Source organism: Bubalus kerabau, chromosome 2, assembly GCF_029407905.1.
Source record: "Bubalus kerabau isolate K-KA32 ecotype Philippines breed swamp buffalo chromosome 2, PCC_UOA_SB_1v2, whole genome shotgun sequence".
Classification (NCBI taxonomy): Eukaryota; Metazoa; Chordata; class Mammalia; order Artiodactyla; family Bovidae; genus Bubalus; species Bubalus kerabau.
Window position 1 is genome coordinate 116,605,118 of NC_073625.1, and position 15,714 is coordinate 116,620,831.

At 37.5% G+C, this 15,714-nt stretch overlaps 1 protein-coding gene across 5 annotated transcripts in view; it reads left to right on the forward strand.

Annotated features, from left to right (window-relative positions):
* IQCG (IQ motif containing G) overlaps positions 1–15,714 on the forward strand; it is a 54,475-nt gene that overhangs the window by 18,952 nt on the left and 19,809 nt on the right. For all 5 annotated transcript variants that reach the window (XR_008710417.1, XM_055568516.1, XM_055568515.1 and 2 more), the window contains 3 exons: positions 3,676–3,899; positions 5,933–6,061; positions 14,318–14,399. Coding sequence is in view for 4 of the 5 variants with exons in the window: in XM_055568516.1 (XP_055424491.1) it covers positions 3,676–3,899; positions 5,933–6,061; positions 14,318–14,399 (435 nt within the window). In the remaining variant the exon portion in view is untranslated. The remainder of the gene's footprint in view (positions 1–3,675; positions 3,900–5,932; positions 6,062–14,317; positions 14,400–15,714) is intronic.

Below are 15,714 nucleotides of genomic sequence, written 5' to 3' on the forward strand. Positions count from 1 at the left end.
TTATTATTACTACTGCTATATTTATAAACTGGATTCACAAAACTTTTATTAGAGTTTTAAAAGTGGATTTGAAGTTACAGGATCATTATGGTTGAATTGTGCAATAAGCAATTCATTTCACTTTCTCAGTCTTAGTTTTCTCATTTATGAATGAATTGTGGTGGAGTTTTAACTAAATGAGCCCTTCTAATACTAACATTCTATGAGTTTTAGGGTGATTTTAAAACATTATTTTATTTTGTATTATAGGAATTTTGCAACAAATTAGTTTCCTTATTAATTTATGAAAAGCAAAGATCTGGAAATCCAAGAACTAAACTTTTCAGTACACTTAAAATTAGTCTAATTCTTAAATTGTTTGTTAACAGATAGTACAGAAGAGACACTAACCTCGCTAATTATCTTCAGTTAACAAGATAAAGTTTTCTCAATGATATTTACTGTCAGGCTTTAAAAACGGTACTTTTCCATCATAGAAACTCAAGAGAGAAAGAAAAATACAAATTTATAAACAACATTCAGTAGTGGTCACCATTCCAGTACATAAAAGAACAAAATTTCTCCAGTTTTATTCTGGTTTATGATCTTCACCCACAAAATTTTCTGACATGACAGAGAGAAGCCCTGCTTATGATTTTATAGAAATATAAATAGTAAAGGTTTGTACTCTTAATCTGATTAATAGAACTTAAAAGCCCCTTTCAGAATATGTTAGTTATATAACTTTTAAAACTGTGACTCTTAAAATAATTTTTCATTTTATAGTATTATAGTTGTTCTAACTCATACATTTTTACAGTACCATTGCCCTGCATAAGATAAATATTTAAAAACCTTAGTACTAATGTGGATGTTTTCTTTCTTTAAAAGCTTCACGTTGTTGAGCTTTACAGTAACAACACTGGGATGAAAGTTTAGTTAGCATCATCCCTCTTTCACAACCATTTTTATAACTAAAGAATCATGAAATGGAATTATGAAAAACATACTAATGCACTAAGTTCTACCAGAAGTGGGAGTAATTGATCTGAACTTTGGAAAGAGCTCCCTTGCAGGGAATACTGTTCTTATTTTTTCCCTTAGGATCTAACACCCTCCCGTACAAGGAGGTGAATGGACCAGAATATTTAGCTAGTTCCTTTAAGTTCTCTTCTAAAAACTCATATTTATTTCTAGTAATCTGTTCATCAGGCCATTTGACACATTTGCTTCCTTTTCCAGATGCCTGAGCACAAAGGTAGAGGAACGATGGTTAGGGCGATCAGAAAGAACAAACTTTCCAGGCCTTACGTTTCCCATTCCCTCCCTAGACTAGAAAATCTAGAGTAATAACCATCCACATACTTAAAGCTTTCTTTATGCATAGGGCATCTGGTCCCATCACTTCGTGGGAAATCGATGGGGAAACAGTGGAAACAGTGTCAGACTTTATTTTGGGGGGCTCAAAAATCACTGCAGATGGTGACTGCAGCCATGAAATTAAAAGACGCTTACTCCTTGGAAGGAAAGTTATGACCAACCTAGATAGCATATTGAAAAGCAGAGACATTACTTTGCCAACCAAGGTCTGTCTAGTCAAGGCTATGGTTTTTCCAGTGGTCATGTATGGATGTGAGAGTTGGACTGTGAAGAAGGCTGAGCGCCAAAGAATTGATGCTTTTGAACTGTGGTGTTGGAGAAGACTCTTAAGAGTCCCTTGGATTGCAAGAAGATCCAACCAGTCCATTCTAAAGGAGATCAGCCTTGGGATTTCTTTGGAAGGAATGATGCTAAAGCTGAAACTCCAGTACTTTGGCCACCTCATGCTAAGAATTGACTCATTGGAAAAGACTCTGATGATGGGAGGGATTGGGGGCAGGAGGAAAAGGGGACAACAGAGGATGAGATGGCTGGATGGCATTACTGACTCGATGGACGTGAGTTTGAGTGAACTCCGGGAGTTGGTGATGGACAGGGAGGCCTGGCGTGCTGCGATTCATGGGGTTGCAGAGTTGGACACGACTGAGTGACTGAACTGACTGAACTGAATTTTCAATTTAATTGTTGGAATTCTATGGTTTCTGTTCTCTTTGTAGTCAGTCATATCAATTTTAATTGAAAGGAGTATTTTAAAATTCAATTCTTATTTAATGTAGCATTTTTTTTGTACTTGCATATGTGTGTTTTCCTCAGATCTGAATCTTTGCTTGCTGTTGATAAAGGAAAAATGCTGTTGAGTGTGTGTTTATTAATCTTTATTGATAGTTTTTTTTTTTTAAAACTAATCTAATTGAAGTTTAGCTAAGGAAGACCTAGGCTTTTATGCAAATAAAACTCTTCTGTGCATAGGATCAGCTCAAGAATTTAAGTAATCATATCAAATGTTGAACTTACATGGTTCTGTGTAGTGTTCTAAATGCCCTTTTTCTTTTTTTCTCTCCTTCCTTCCTTTTTTTCTTTCATCAATAACTGCAAGATGGCAAGTACTATTATTATCCCTATTTTATCAACAGGAAAATGGAGGCATAGAGATATTAAATAGTTGTCTAAAGTCAATGTGGTTTAGTAACAGGGCCAGGATTTAAACAAGGAAGTCTGGTTTCAGAGTCCCATATGTACTGCATAACCACTATATTATATGGTTTCCCATTGGCTCAAGGTTTTAGCCACAGATTAAATAGGAATCATCAACTGAAAGGTGTATCCTGTCCCAGTTGAAAGATGGTAATGCTTAGCTCTTACTATTCAAGTTTGGGTCTGAAAAATATTTTTTTTTGGCTTTTCCCCACATGAACTTCGAAATCTATACCACACCACTAATACACTATTGGCTCCTAGGCTTTGGTATGATTCTCTTTTAATTCTTTATACAGTGGGCCCTCCATATCTGTGGGTTCCACATCTGCAGATTCAAGCAACCATGGATCAAAAATATTCAGAAAAAAATTCCAATAAGTTCCCAAAAGCATAACCTGAATTTGCTGTGTGCTGGCAGCTATATACATAGTATTTACATTGTTTTAGTATTATAGGTCATCTAGAGATTATTTAAAGTATATGAGAGGATGTAAACAGGTTATATACAAATAGTATGCCATTTTACATAAGGGACTTCAGGATCTGTGGATTCTGGTCTCCTTGAGGGCTGGGTCGGGGGGGTGGTGGTGGATCAGACCAATCCTCCACAGTTACCGAGGGATGACTGTATTTCAGATTCATGTGTTTAGCGAACATTTGAGTCTTTGCTGTACCCTGGACATTGTTCTAAACAATGGGATTATAAAGATGGCCACAGTTATTTAATATTATCTTGTTCCAAAAAGAATTTGAGGTGCACCAAGATCTGTAAGACACTGTCCCTCTCCTCATGGAATTTATAATTTAATGGAGATATTTATACAAATAATTATAAATGGTAAATGTCTGCTAATAGAGATGTTTCGCAGAGAACTGTGTCTTTGGTCATAGTCTTTAAAGTTTACCAGTTTGGGGAATGACAGAGAGTGGGAATGTTGTCTAAAGGCAGGAAGACACAAAACAGCAGAGCATACAGTTTGATGTGGCTGAAGAAGAGGATAATTTTCTGGTACTGATATTACAAGAGGTTTAAAATGGAGGAAGAGGCCCTCATATAGCATTATTTCTTTTTGTTTTAAAAATCTGTCTTTAACATGAAACATCATTTATTGTTTTTAGAAGGATAACAAAGAAATGCATTTAGAAGGAAGAAGCTCAGAAAAAGTTCCACTGGCATCAAACCCCTCAAAAATATCCAGTCCATTGGTACATAAAGAAGAACCCAAGTTGCCGGAAATCAGACAAGGAGGCCAGTTTAACAAAGTGCAAGATCTTATCTTCAAAAAACCCACAAGGCAGACCATAATGAATACAGAGACACTGAAGAAAATTCAGATTGATAGGTAAGGAAGGAGAGCACATTTGGAAATGTGATAATGTATTTCTAGATGGATGAAGAGTGAGTACAGGGATGGCTGACTGCTCTCTTCTCTTAATGGATTGGTCATTATATCCAAGTGACTGCGGATAATAGAATTAGCCAAGGGCTTTCTAGGGGAAGTGTGGTACAAGTAAAAGTGTTAATGTGGTGGCTATATGGTTGGGCAAGTTATTGAGCCTTTGTTTACAGTTTTTAAAAATGAGAATAATGATAACTTTGGAGGGAGGCATCAGCCAAGTGCTTGGCAGAGATTGGTGGCTATTGTTATGCTTTATTCTTTAGTAAGAGATAGATACTATCAAAGTAGTCAAATTTTAAACTCTTTTAATCCTGAGGATTTCTTAAGCAGTCTCAATTTCCATTCTTATTACTCAGTTTTTCATTGTCAACTGGCTTGCTGACAAAGAATCCTGTTAAGTTTAAAAGAAAGTATAATTTTATGATAGTAATTTTTGGTAAATAAGGGTTTATAGCAATTACCCAGGGCCACTAGCCAAATCCAGCCTGTAGTCTGTTTTTGAAAATAAATTTTACTGGAATACAGCATCGCCCATTTTATATATTGTCTATGACTGCTTTGATGGGATAACAACAGAGTCGAGTAGTTTCAACAGGGAGTTTATGTCCTGCAAAACCAAAAACATTTACTATTTGTCCAATTACAGAAAAACTCGCTGACCCCTGCTTTAGACCCTCACCAGAGGGTATCATCTCTTGTTAGAAATAATCTGGTTTCACATTTGCATCCCTTAAAGATGGTGTCCTGTTTATAAGCTGCTAGTTAATATCCTTTCATTCTCAGTGTGTGGGATCATAGTTTTTCAACTGACATGACTTCATCGTATTTATTTTCTCAATATAGTTATTGAATTTTTTTGTGTGAACTATTGGTAATAATTATGTAAAACGGTAAGAATACTTCTTGCTGATTCTATATCAAAACATTAAATAACAGTATTTAAAATTCTCTACCTAGGAGAGACTAGTCAATGGAGTAGGAGTCAAGAATCTGAATTAAATAGTTCTAGCTCTTTTTCAAGCTAGTTCTGTGAACTTGGGCAAGGAAGGCATTTATTCTTCCTGAGTCTGAATTCACTCATCTCTAAAATGTGTTGTATTAGCTCTTTATACAAAAATTTTTAAATGATTTAACTTTTTCAAAATTATGAAATATTTCAAGAATGCAGAAAAATATGAAGAATAAAATTATTAACCCTTATGTATATAACCACCAAATCTTAACATTTTACATGATAGCTTTAAGAGTTTTTTTTTCAAATAAAATATGTCAGGTACAATTGACAATTGTACCTCTGATTCTAGTTCCCTCACCCTTCCCCCAGATATTTCTTCTGATTTGTTATTTATTGTTCTCTTGTATATGTTGTGATACTTTTTTTAGGTATGTAAGTATTTTATTTAAATGATACATATAGGTGGCTCAGATAGTAAAGAGTCTGCCTGCAATGCGGGAGACCTGGGTTTGATCCCTGGGTCAGGAAGATCCCCTGGAGAAGGAAATGGCAGCCCACTCCAGTATTCTTGCCTGGAGAATCCCATGGCCGGAGGAACCTGCTGGGCTACAGTCTGTGGGGTCACAAAGAGTCGGACACGACTGCGTGACTAACTTTGACTTTCACGTTCATAGTTTTACATGTTCTTAAATGTTGTATACACAATATCATGCTGTACATTCCAGGACCGTTAGTCCTCAGTATGTAAACTTTTTCTGGTTAAGGAGTTTCTCTGTTTTGCCAAGAGTTGTTTGTTTTTAAATGATGTGATGATCATTTGGCTTTTTCCTCCTTTTGTCCTCATTAATGTGATGATTTCCATTAGTAGATTTTCTAAGACTAAACTATTTCTGCCTTCCAAGAATAATTCAAATTTAGTTATGATGGTCCTTCTGGGTCTTAATTTGTGTGATTTCTGTAGCCCTTTGTGAATGTGGGGAAATATATCTTACTGATTCATCTTTTTCGTTTCTCCTTACAGGCAATTTTTGAGTGATGTAATTACAGAAACTTTGGAGGAGTTGCAAGAAGAAGGCACTTTCACCAATCTCCTGAAAGTTTTGGGCAAAGAGAGGGAAAGCAAAATGCATTTCTATGATATCATTGCCAGGTGAGAGTAACTTTAGGTTTATTTGCTTTGTTGCCTTTTAAAGTGTTATAAAACTCTTACTGGAAGTCTTAGATTTCTAAAGTAAATCAAGTTTTTGCTTTTAAGGGGAGATAACTAGAAGTCAGAAAGTTGGGTTCTATTCAGAGTTCTGCTGGAACAATAGCTCAATTTCTGGGCTTCGGTTATCTGTATCTATAATATATATAGTACAATATATGTACTACACAGATGGGTAGTGCATAATCTATGGTTTGTTTTGGCAATGACAATCTCAAGATTCTAGTTAGCAGGATTTCTCTAGATGCTACTTAATCATAAGGGTTTTTTTTTTGGTTGTTATTGTTGTTGCTATAGACTGAATGTTTGTGCTCCTCTAACCTCAGTTTTTGGAATCCTAACCTCCAGAGTGATGGTTTTAGGAGACTGGACATCTTTGGTCAGTGAGTAGGTCTTAAGGATGGAGCCCTCATCAATGGATTTAGTGCCCTTATAAACAAGACCCAGGAGAGCTGCCTTCCTCTTCTGTCATGTAGATACAAATGAAAATGGGCAATTGTGAACCAGGTGACAGGTTCTCACCAGACACTGAATTGGATGGCACCCGGATCTTGGACTTAATAGCCTCCAGAACTGTGAGCAATGAATTTCTCTGTTTATAAGCCTTCCAATCTATGATATTTTTATTATAGCAGCTCAAGCTAAGATAGGTATTATTTTTTTATTGTATTGTTCGTTATTTTATTTTAAACCTAAATAAAGGGATTGCTGGAGATAAGCAGAATTCTGTTTCTGAGGACAACATAAAATAGTTAAATTCTCATTCAGACAGTACTGAGTTTGAATTCTGCTCTGCCATTTACCACTTGTGTGACTATGACAAGTGTGTGAGTCTGTATCTTCTTAGAGATAGATACCAAGATGAGATTATTAATGTAAAGATGTTTATCAGGGAAACCCTTAAGTGAGAGAAAATGGGGAGGGAGGCTTTGGACTCAATGCTAGACTCACCCTAAGTGAAGGAGAGGGAAGGTTGGGTGGATGAGACCACCCTGCAATCTAAGGATGATTTGGCAAGGTCAGCAGGGAGTCTGTGAGCCAAAGTCAAACATCAGAAAAGTCCAGAGTCTCCTAGGAAGGGATGGCCTTATCCCTGCCACCCTCAAAACTTGGCTGGGAGCAGTCTGTGGGAAGGGTGGCCCCAGAGCACACACAGTGGAGGGATTCAGCTTGGACCCTTATTTGCTCACATTGCCTGTACTTGGAGGTCTGTGGGGCACATTCTCAGATCCTCTGCAGCAAGTCACCTCAACTCTCTATGTGCGTTTTCCTCATCTGTAAAACAGGAGTGATGACAGGGATTATGTCCTTATATTTTAAGAGGTGCTCAGAATAGAAAAGATTCTTCTTTTTCCTCTTCCTGTTCGTCCTCTTCTTAGCTTGTTCTCAGCAGCAGCGATTTTAGATACAACACTGATAAGCCAGAAAATCCTCTTCCAGTTTACTAAAATCACAATCTTTTTTAAAAATTAAGTTATTTTTTTATTGAAGGATAATTGCTTTATAGAATTTTGCTGTTTTCTGTCAAACCTCAACATGAATCAGCCATACGTATACATATATACCCTCCCTTTTGAAACTCCCTCCCATCTCCCTCCCCATCCCACCCCTATAGGTTGATACAGAGCCCCTGTTTGAGTTTCCTGAGCCATACAGCAAATTCCCAGCTATCTATTTTACATATGGTTATGTAAGTTTCCATATTACTCTTTCCATACATCTCACCCTCTCCTCCCCTCTCCCCATGTCCCTAAGTCTATTCTCTATGTCTGTTTCTCCATTGTTGCCCTGTAAATAAATTATTCAGTACCATTTTTCTAGATTCTGTATATATGTGTTAGAAGATGGTATTTATCTTTCTCTTTCTGGTTCACTTCACTCTGCATATGAGTTCTAGGTTCATCCACCTCATTAGAACTGACTCAAATGTGTTCCTTTTTATGGCTGAGTAAATTCCATTGTGTATATGTACCACAACTTCTTTATCCATTCATCTGTCAATGGACATCTAGGTTGCTTTCATGTTCTAGCAATTGTAAATAGTGCTGCAATGAACAATGGGATACACATGTCTCTTTCAATTTTGGTTTCCTCAGGGTATATGCCTAGGAGTAGGATTGCTGGGTCATATGGTGGTTTTATTTGTAGTTATTTAAGGAATCTCCATGCCATCTTCCATAGTGGCTGTATTAATTTACATTCCCACCAACAGTGCCAGAGCATTTCCTTTTCTCCACACGCTCTCCAGCATTTATTGTTTGTAGACTTTTTGATGAAGGCCATTCTGACTGGTGTGAGGTGATATCTTATTGTAGCTTTGATTTGTATTTCTCTAATAATGAATGCTGGAGAAGACTCTTGCGAGTCCCTTGGACTGCAAGGAGATCCAACCAGTCCATCCTAAGGAGACCAGTCCTGGGTATTCATTGGAAGGACTGATGCTGAGGCTGAAACTCCAATACTTTGGCCACCTCATGCAAAGAGTTGACTCATTGGAAAAGACCCTGATGCTGGGAGGGATTGGGTGCAGGAGGAGAAGGGGATGACAGAGGATGAGATGGCTGGATGGCATCACCGACTTGATGCACATGAATTTGGGTGAACTCCAGGAGTTGGTGATGGACTGTGAGGCCTGGCATGCTGCGATTCATGGGGTCACAAAGAGTCAGACATGACTGAATGACTGAACTGAATAAAGAATGATGTTGAGCATCTTTTCATGTGTTAGCCATCTGTATATCTTCTTTGGAGAAATGTCTGTTTAGGTCTTTTTCCCACTTTTTGATTGGGTGGTTTGTTTTTCTGGTATTGAGTTGTATAAGCTGCTTGTATATTTTGGAAGTTAATCCTTTGTCAGTTGTTTCATTTGCTGTTATTTTCTCATATTCTGAGGGTTGTCTCTTCACCTTGCTTATAGCTTCCTTTGCTGTGCAAAAACTTTTAAGTTTAATCGGGTCCCATTTGTTTACTTTTGTTTTTATTTCCATTACTCTAGGAGGTGGGTCATAGAGGATCTTGCTTTGGTTCATGTCATCAAGTGTTCTGCCTATGTTTTCCTCTAAGAGTTTTAGGGAGAAGGCAGTGGCGACCCACTCCAATACTCTTGCCTGGAAAATCCCATGGACGGAGGAGCCTGGTGGGCTGCAGTCCATGGGGTCGCTAAGAGTCGGGTACGACTGAGCGACTTCACTTTCACTTTTCACTTTCATGCACTGGAGAAGGAAATGGCAACCCCCCCTCCCAGTGTTCTTGCCTGGAGAATCCCAGGGACAGGGGTGCCTAGCGGGCTGCCGTCTATGGGGTCGCACAGAGTCGGACACGACTGAAGTGACTTAGCAGCAGTAGCAGTAGCAAGAGTTTTATAGTTTCTGGTCTTACATTTAGGTCCTTAATCCATTTTGAGTTTATCTTTGTGTATGTTGTTAGGAAGTGTTCTAATTTCATTCTTTTACATGTAGCTGGCCAGTTTTCCCAGCACCATTTATTGAAGAGGCTGTCTTTGCCCCATGGTATATTCTTGCCTCTTTTGTCAAAAATAAGGTACCCATAGGTGCATGGGTTTATTTCTGGGCTTTCTATCTTGTTGCATTGGTCTATATTTCTGTTTTTGTGCCAGTACCATACTGTCTTGATGTCTGTAGCTTTGTAGTATTATCTGAAGTCAGGAAGGTTGATTCCTCCACCTCCATTCTTCTTTCTCAAGACTGCTTTGGCTATTCGGGTTCTTCTGTGTTCCCATATGAATTGTGAAATTTTTTGTTCTAATTACGTGAAAAATGCCATTGATAATTTGATAGGGATAGTATTGAATCTGTAGATTGTGTTTGGCAGTATAGTCATTTTTACAATATTGATTCTCCCTACCCAGAAACATGGAATATCTCTCCATCTGTTTATGTCATCTTTGATTTCTTTCATTTGTGTCATAATATTCTGTGTACAGGTCTTTTGTCTCCTTAGGTAGGTTTATTCCTAGATATTTACTTCTTTTTGTTGCAATGGTGAATGGGATTGATTCCTTAATTTCTCTTTCTGATTTTTCATTGTTAGTATATAGAACTGCAAATAATTTCTGTGTATTGATTTTGTATCTTGCAACTTTTCTAAATTCACTGATTAGCTCTAGTAATCTTCTGATACTATCTTTAGGGTTTTCTATGTACAGTATCATATCATCTGCAAACAGTGAGAGCTTTACTTCTTCTTTTCCAATCTGGATTCTTTTTTTTATTTTTCTTCTCTGATTGCTTGTAGCTAGCACTTCCAGAACTATGTTGAATAATAGTGGTGAAAGTGGACAGCTTTGTCTTGTTCCTGATCTTAGGGGGAATGCTTTTAGTTTTTCACCATTGAGGATAATGTTTGCTATAGGCTTATTATTTGTGGCCTTTACTATGTTGAGGTAGGTTCCTTCTGTGTCCATTTTTTGAAGACTTTTAATCATAAATAGGTGCTTAATTTTGTCAATGGCTTTTTCTGCATCTATTGAGATTGTCATATAATTTTTATCTTTCAATTTGTTAATATAGTGTATCACATTGATTGATTTTAGTATATTGGAGAATCCTTGCATCCCTGGAATAAACCCAGCTTGATCATGGTGTATGAGCTTTTTGATGTGTTGTTGAATTCTGTTTGCTAAAATTTTGTTGAGAATTTTTGCATTTATGTTCATCAGTGATATTGGCCTGTAGTTTTCTTTTTTTGGTTTATCTTTGTCTGGTTTTGGTATCAGGGTGATGGTGGCCTCGTAGAATGAGTTTGGAAGTGTTCCTTCCTCTGCAATTTTTTGAAAGCATTTTAGAAGGATAGGCATTATCTCTTCTCTAAGTTTGATAGATTTCACCTGAGAAGCCATCTGGTCCTGGGCTTTTGTTTTTTGGGAGATTTTTGATCACAGCTTCAATTTCAGTGCTTGTAATTGGGTTGTTCATAATTTCTATTTCTTCCTGCTTCAGTCTTGGCAGACTGAACTTTTCTAAGAATCTGTCCATTTCTTCCAGGTTACCCATTTTATTGCCATATAGTTGTTCATACTAGTCTCTTATAATCCTTTGTATTTCTGCATTGTCTGATGTAACCTCTCCTTTTTCATTTCTAATTTTGTTGATTTGAGTCTTCCTTTTTTTCTTGATGAGTCTGGCTAAAGGTTTGTCAATTTTGTTTATCTTCTCAAAGAACCAGCTTTTAGTTTTATTAATCTTTACTATTGTTTCTTTCTTTTTTATTTATTTCTGCTTGGGTGTTTATGATTTCTTTCTTTCTACTAATTTAGGTTTTTTTCTTCTTTTTCCAGTTGTTTTAGGTGTACAGTTAGGTTGTCTATTCAATGTTTTTCTTTTTTCTTGAGGTAGGATTGTATTGCTATAAACTTCCCTCTTAGAACTGCTTTTGCTGCATCCCATAGGTTTTGATTTGTCGTGTTTTAATTATCATTTGTTTCTAGAAATTTTTTGATTTTCCTTTTGATTTCTTCAGTAACCTGTTGATTATTTAGAAGTTTGTTGTTTAGTCTCCATGTTTTTGTGTGTCCTACACTTTTTTTCTTGTAATTGATATCTAGTCTCATAGCATTGTGGTTGGAAAAGATGCTTGATATGATTTCAGTTTTCTTAAATTTGCTGAGGTTTGATTTGTGACCCAAGATGTGGTCTACCCTGGAGAATGTTCCATGTGCACTTGAGAAGAAGGTGTATTCTTCTGCATTTGGATGGAATGTCCTGAAGATATCAATAAGATCCATCTCATCTAATGTATCATTTAAGGCTTGTGTTTCCTCATTCATTTTCTGTTTTGATGATCTGTCCATTGGTGTGAGTGGGGTGTTAAAATTTCCTACTTATTATTGTGTTACTGTCAATTTCTCCTTTTATGTCTGTTAGTGTTTGTCTTATGTATTGAGGTGCTCCTATGTTGGGTACATAGATAGTTAAAATTGTTATGTCTTTCTCTTGGATCGATCCCTTGATCATTATGTAGTGTCCTTTCCTATCTCTTGTAATCTTCTTTATTTTAAGGTCTATTTTGTCTGATATGAGGATTGCTACTTCAGCTTTCTTTTGCTTCCCATTTGCATGAAATACACTTTTTCCATCCTCTCACTTTCAGGGTATATGTGTCTTGAGGTCTGAAGTGGGTTTCTTGTAGACAACATATATATGGGTCTTGTTTTTGTATCCATTCAGCCAGTCTGTGTCTTTTGGTTGGAGTGTTTAACCCATTTACATTTAAGGTAATTATTGATATATATGTTCCTATTGCCATTTTCTAATTGTTTGGGGTTGATTTTGTAGATCTTTTTTCTTCTGTTGTATTTCTTGATTACATAAGTCCCTTTAACATTTGTTGTAAAGCTGGTTTGATGGTACTGAATTCTCTTAACTTTTGCTTGTCGGCAAAGCTTTTTATTTCTCCATCAGTTTTGAATGAGATCTTTGCCAGGTACAGTAATCTTGGTTGTAGATTTTTCCCTTTCAGTACTTTAAATATATCCTACAATTCCCTTCTGGCCTGCAGAGTTTCTGCTGAAAGATCAGCTGTTAAGCATATGGGGTTTCCCTTGTATGTTACGTCTTGCTTCTCCCTTGCTGCTTTTAATATTCTTTGTGTTTAGTCTTTCTTAGTTTGATTAGTATGTGTCTTGGCTTGTTTCTCCTTGGGTTTATCTGTATGGGACTCTTTGTGCCTCTTGGACTTGATTGACTATTTCCTTTTCAATGTTGGGGATATTTTCCAACTATAATGTCTTCAAAAATTTTCTCATACCTTTTCTTTTTCTTTTCTTCTTCTAGGACCCCTATAATTTGAATGTTGGTGCATTTGATATAGTCCCAGAGGTCTCTGAGACTGTCCTCAGCTGTTTCCATTCTTTTTACTTTATTCTGCTCTTCAGAAGTTATTTCCACCATTTTATCTTCCAGCTCACTGATTCATTCTTCTGCTTCAGATATTCTGCTATTGATTCATTTTAGAGTATTTTAAATTTCAGTAATTGTGTTGTTTGTCTCTGTATATTTATTCTTTAATTCTTTTAGGTCTTTGTTAATTGATTCTTGCATTTTCTCCATTTTGTTTTCAAGGTTTTTATCATCTTTACTATCATTATTCTGAATTCTTTTTCAGGTACTTTGCCTATTTCCTCTTCATTTATTTGGATTTCTGTGTTTCTAGTTTGTTCCTTCATTTGTGCAGTATTTCTCTGCCTTTTCATTTTTTTTTTTTTCCTAAGTTATTGTGTTTGAGGTCTCCTTTCCCCAGGCTTCTAGGAAAGTTGGATTCTTTCCTTGAAGAAGGTTCAATTCTTTCTTCCTTTTGGTTTCTGCCCTCCTAAGGTTGGTTCAGTGGTTTGTGTGAGCTTCTTGTAGGGTGAGAGTTGTGCTGAGGTTTTGTTTGTTTGTTTGTTTTTCCTCTGATGGGCAAGGCTGAGTGAGGTGGTAATCCTGTCTGCTGATTATTGGGTTTGTGTTTTTGTTTTGTTTGTCATTTAGATGAGGCATCCTGCACAGGGTGCTACTGGTGGTTGGGTGATGCTGGGTCTTTTATTCAAGTGGTTTCCTTTTTGTGAGTTCTCACTATTTGATACTCCCTAGGGTTAGTTCTCTGGTAGACTGGGGTCTTGGAGTCACTGCTTAGGGCTTGATCACTTGACAAATCCTCCCTCCTGAGCCCATCATGGAACGTGGGGTTCTTCCCTGCTTCAAGGTTCTGAGCCAGAACCTGGTGGGGGTATGGACAGCAGCCTCTGGACTGACCAGCCCCTCAGCCCACTCCAGCACCTTCTGGTGTTAGGAAAGGTGTCTCCGGGTCCTGTCACCCCTGTGCACTGAAGCCAATCTATTGACACTGGAAGGAGGCGAGAAACTTGCATTGGAAGCTTCAGCAATCAGCATTTGAGAAACTTCTCTCCACTTTAGCACCATCTCCAGGACGCAGAGCTGAGAGACCATGCAAACTGCAGCATGGTGAGAGAGCAAAGTGAGAGCAAAATCACAGTCTTTTTAAAAATATTACTGAAATTTTGCTCCATGGACCAGTACCATTAGCATCACCTGGGACCTTGGCACAGTTGCAAATTCCATTGAATGAATTAGAATCTGGGACAGAGCCCAGGAATCTGGTTTTTAGCCTCCAGGTGAACCTGTGTACACTGAATTTTGAGAAGCACTTCTCTAAAATACAAATTATCCTTATTTTCTCTAGGGAGGAAAATGGAAGAAAGAAGATAAAATCTCTTCAAAAACAGTTGCTTAATGTCAAAAAAGAAAGGCAAGCTGAAGTACAGGTAAGACTTATCTGGACAATGCCAAAAGTTACTGGGCTGATAACAGCTAAGTAGAAGTCATCTTTTTCAAGCAAAAAAAGAAGTTATGTATAAGAAATTGTTGTTTTCCCTGAGTTGCCTTTAATATTTATATTAAAAATAAAAGGATAGCAGATATTTGGTGGAATGCACAAACATGTCCAGAATCAAACTTTGAGAGACTCTAACACTCTGGAGCTCTTAGTCTGTTCTTACCCCTCCCAACCAATCCAACCATATCACCCACTCCTTCATTTTAGAAGACCTTGTCTCAGGCAGTCTCTTGTATGCCAAGGTTCCAGATGGGAGATTATGGTCCTAGGTAGTACCTTAAGCACATCACATACTCCTTACAAGGCTTCTCTGGTGGCCCAGATGGTAAAGAATCTGCCTGCAATGCGGGAGACCTGGTTTCAGTCCCTGGGTTGGGAAGATCCCCTGGAGGAGGGCATGGCAACCCACTCCAGTATTCTTGCCTGGAGAATCCCCATGGACAGAGAAGCCTGGTGGGCTACAGTCCATGGGGTCACAAAGGGTCAGACACAACTTAGTGACTAAGCACAACACAAATACTCCTTGCACCTAATGGTTAGTGTTAATAATGTCATTTGTATTATATTTCAACTACAGAGTGGATTTATTGAGCTTTTCTGGTCTTGCTGGAAATTCCCATGGACGGAGGAGCCTGGTAGGCTCCAGTCCATGGGGTCGCTAAGAGTCGGGCCCGACTGAGTGACTTTACTTTCACTTTTCACTTTCATGCATTGGAGAAGGAAATTGCAACCCACTCCAGTATTCTTGCCTGGAGAATCCCAGGGACAGAGGAGCCTAGTGGGCTGCCGTCTATGGGGTCGCAGAGTCGGACATGACTGAAGCAACTTAGCAGCAGCAATAATGTCATTTGTATTATATTTCAACTACAGAGTGGATTTATTGAGCTTTTCTGGTCATTAGGGCCTTACCTTATGTCTAATTTACCTGTATAAGGAAATTCATCCCAAGTTTTAAGCAAGTACTTACAAAACTGTGTTTGGGCAGTTAGAAATTAGTACCATAACTTTTAGAATTAAGAAAGTTACTAAGTATGGCCTGATATATCAGCTTTTCATTGCCTAGCTATTTGGACAAGCTTATACTTCACATATAGGAATCTTCCTTATCTCCTACAAAGAAATTAGAAGAATATTAGGAAAATGTATTTGGAAGAATTGTCTGAAGAAGGTCACTAGCCTTTCTTCTGAGATATTTATTATCTTTAGGTCTTCTGACTTGCTTAGCATCCTCTCTTACTTTCTAT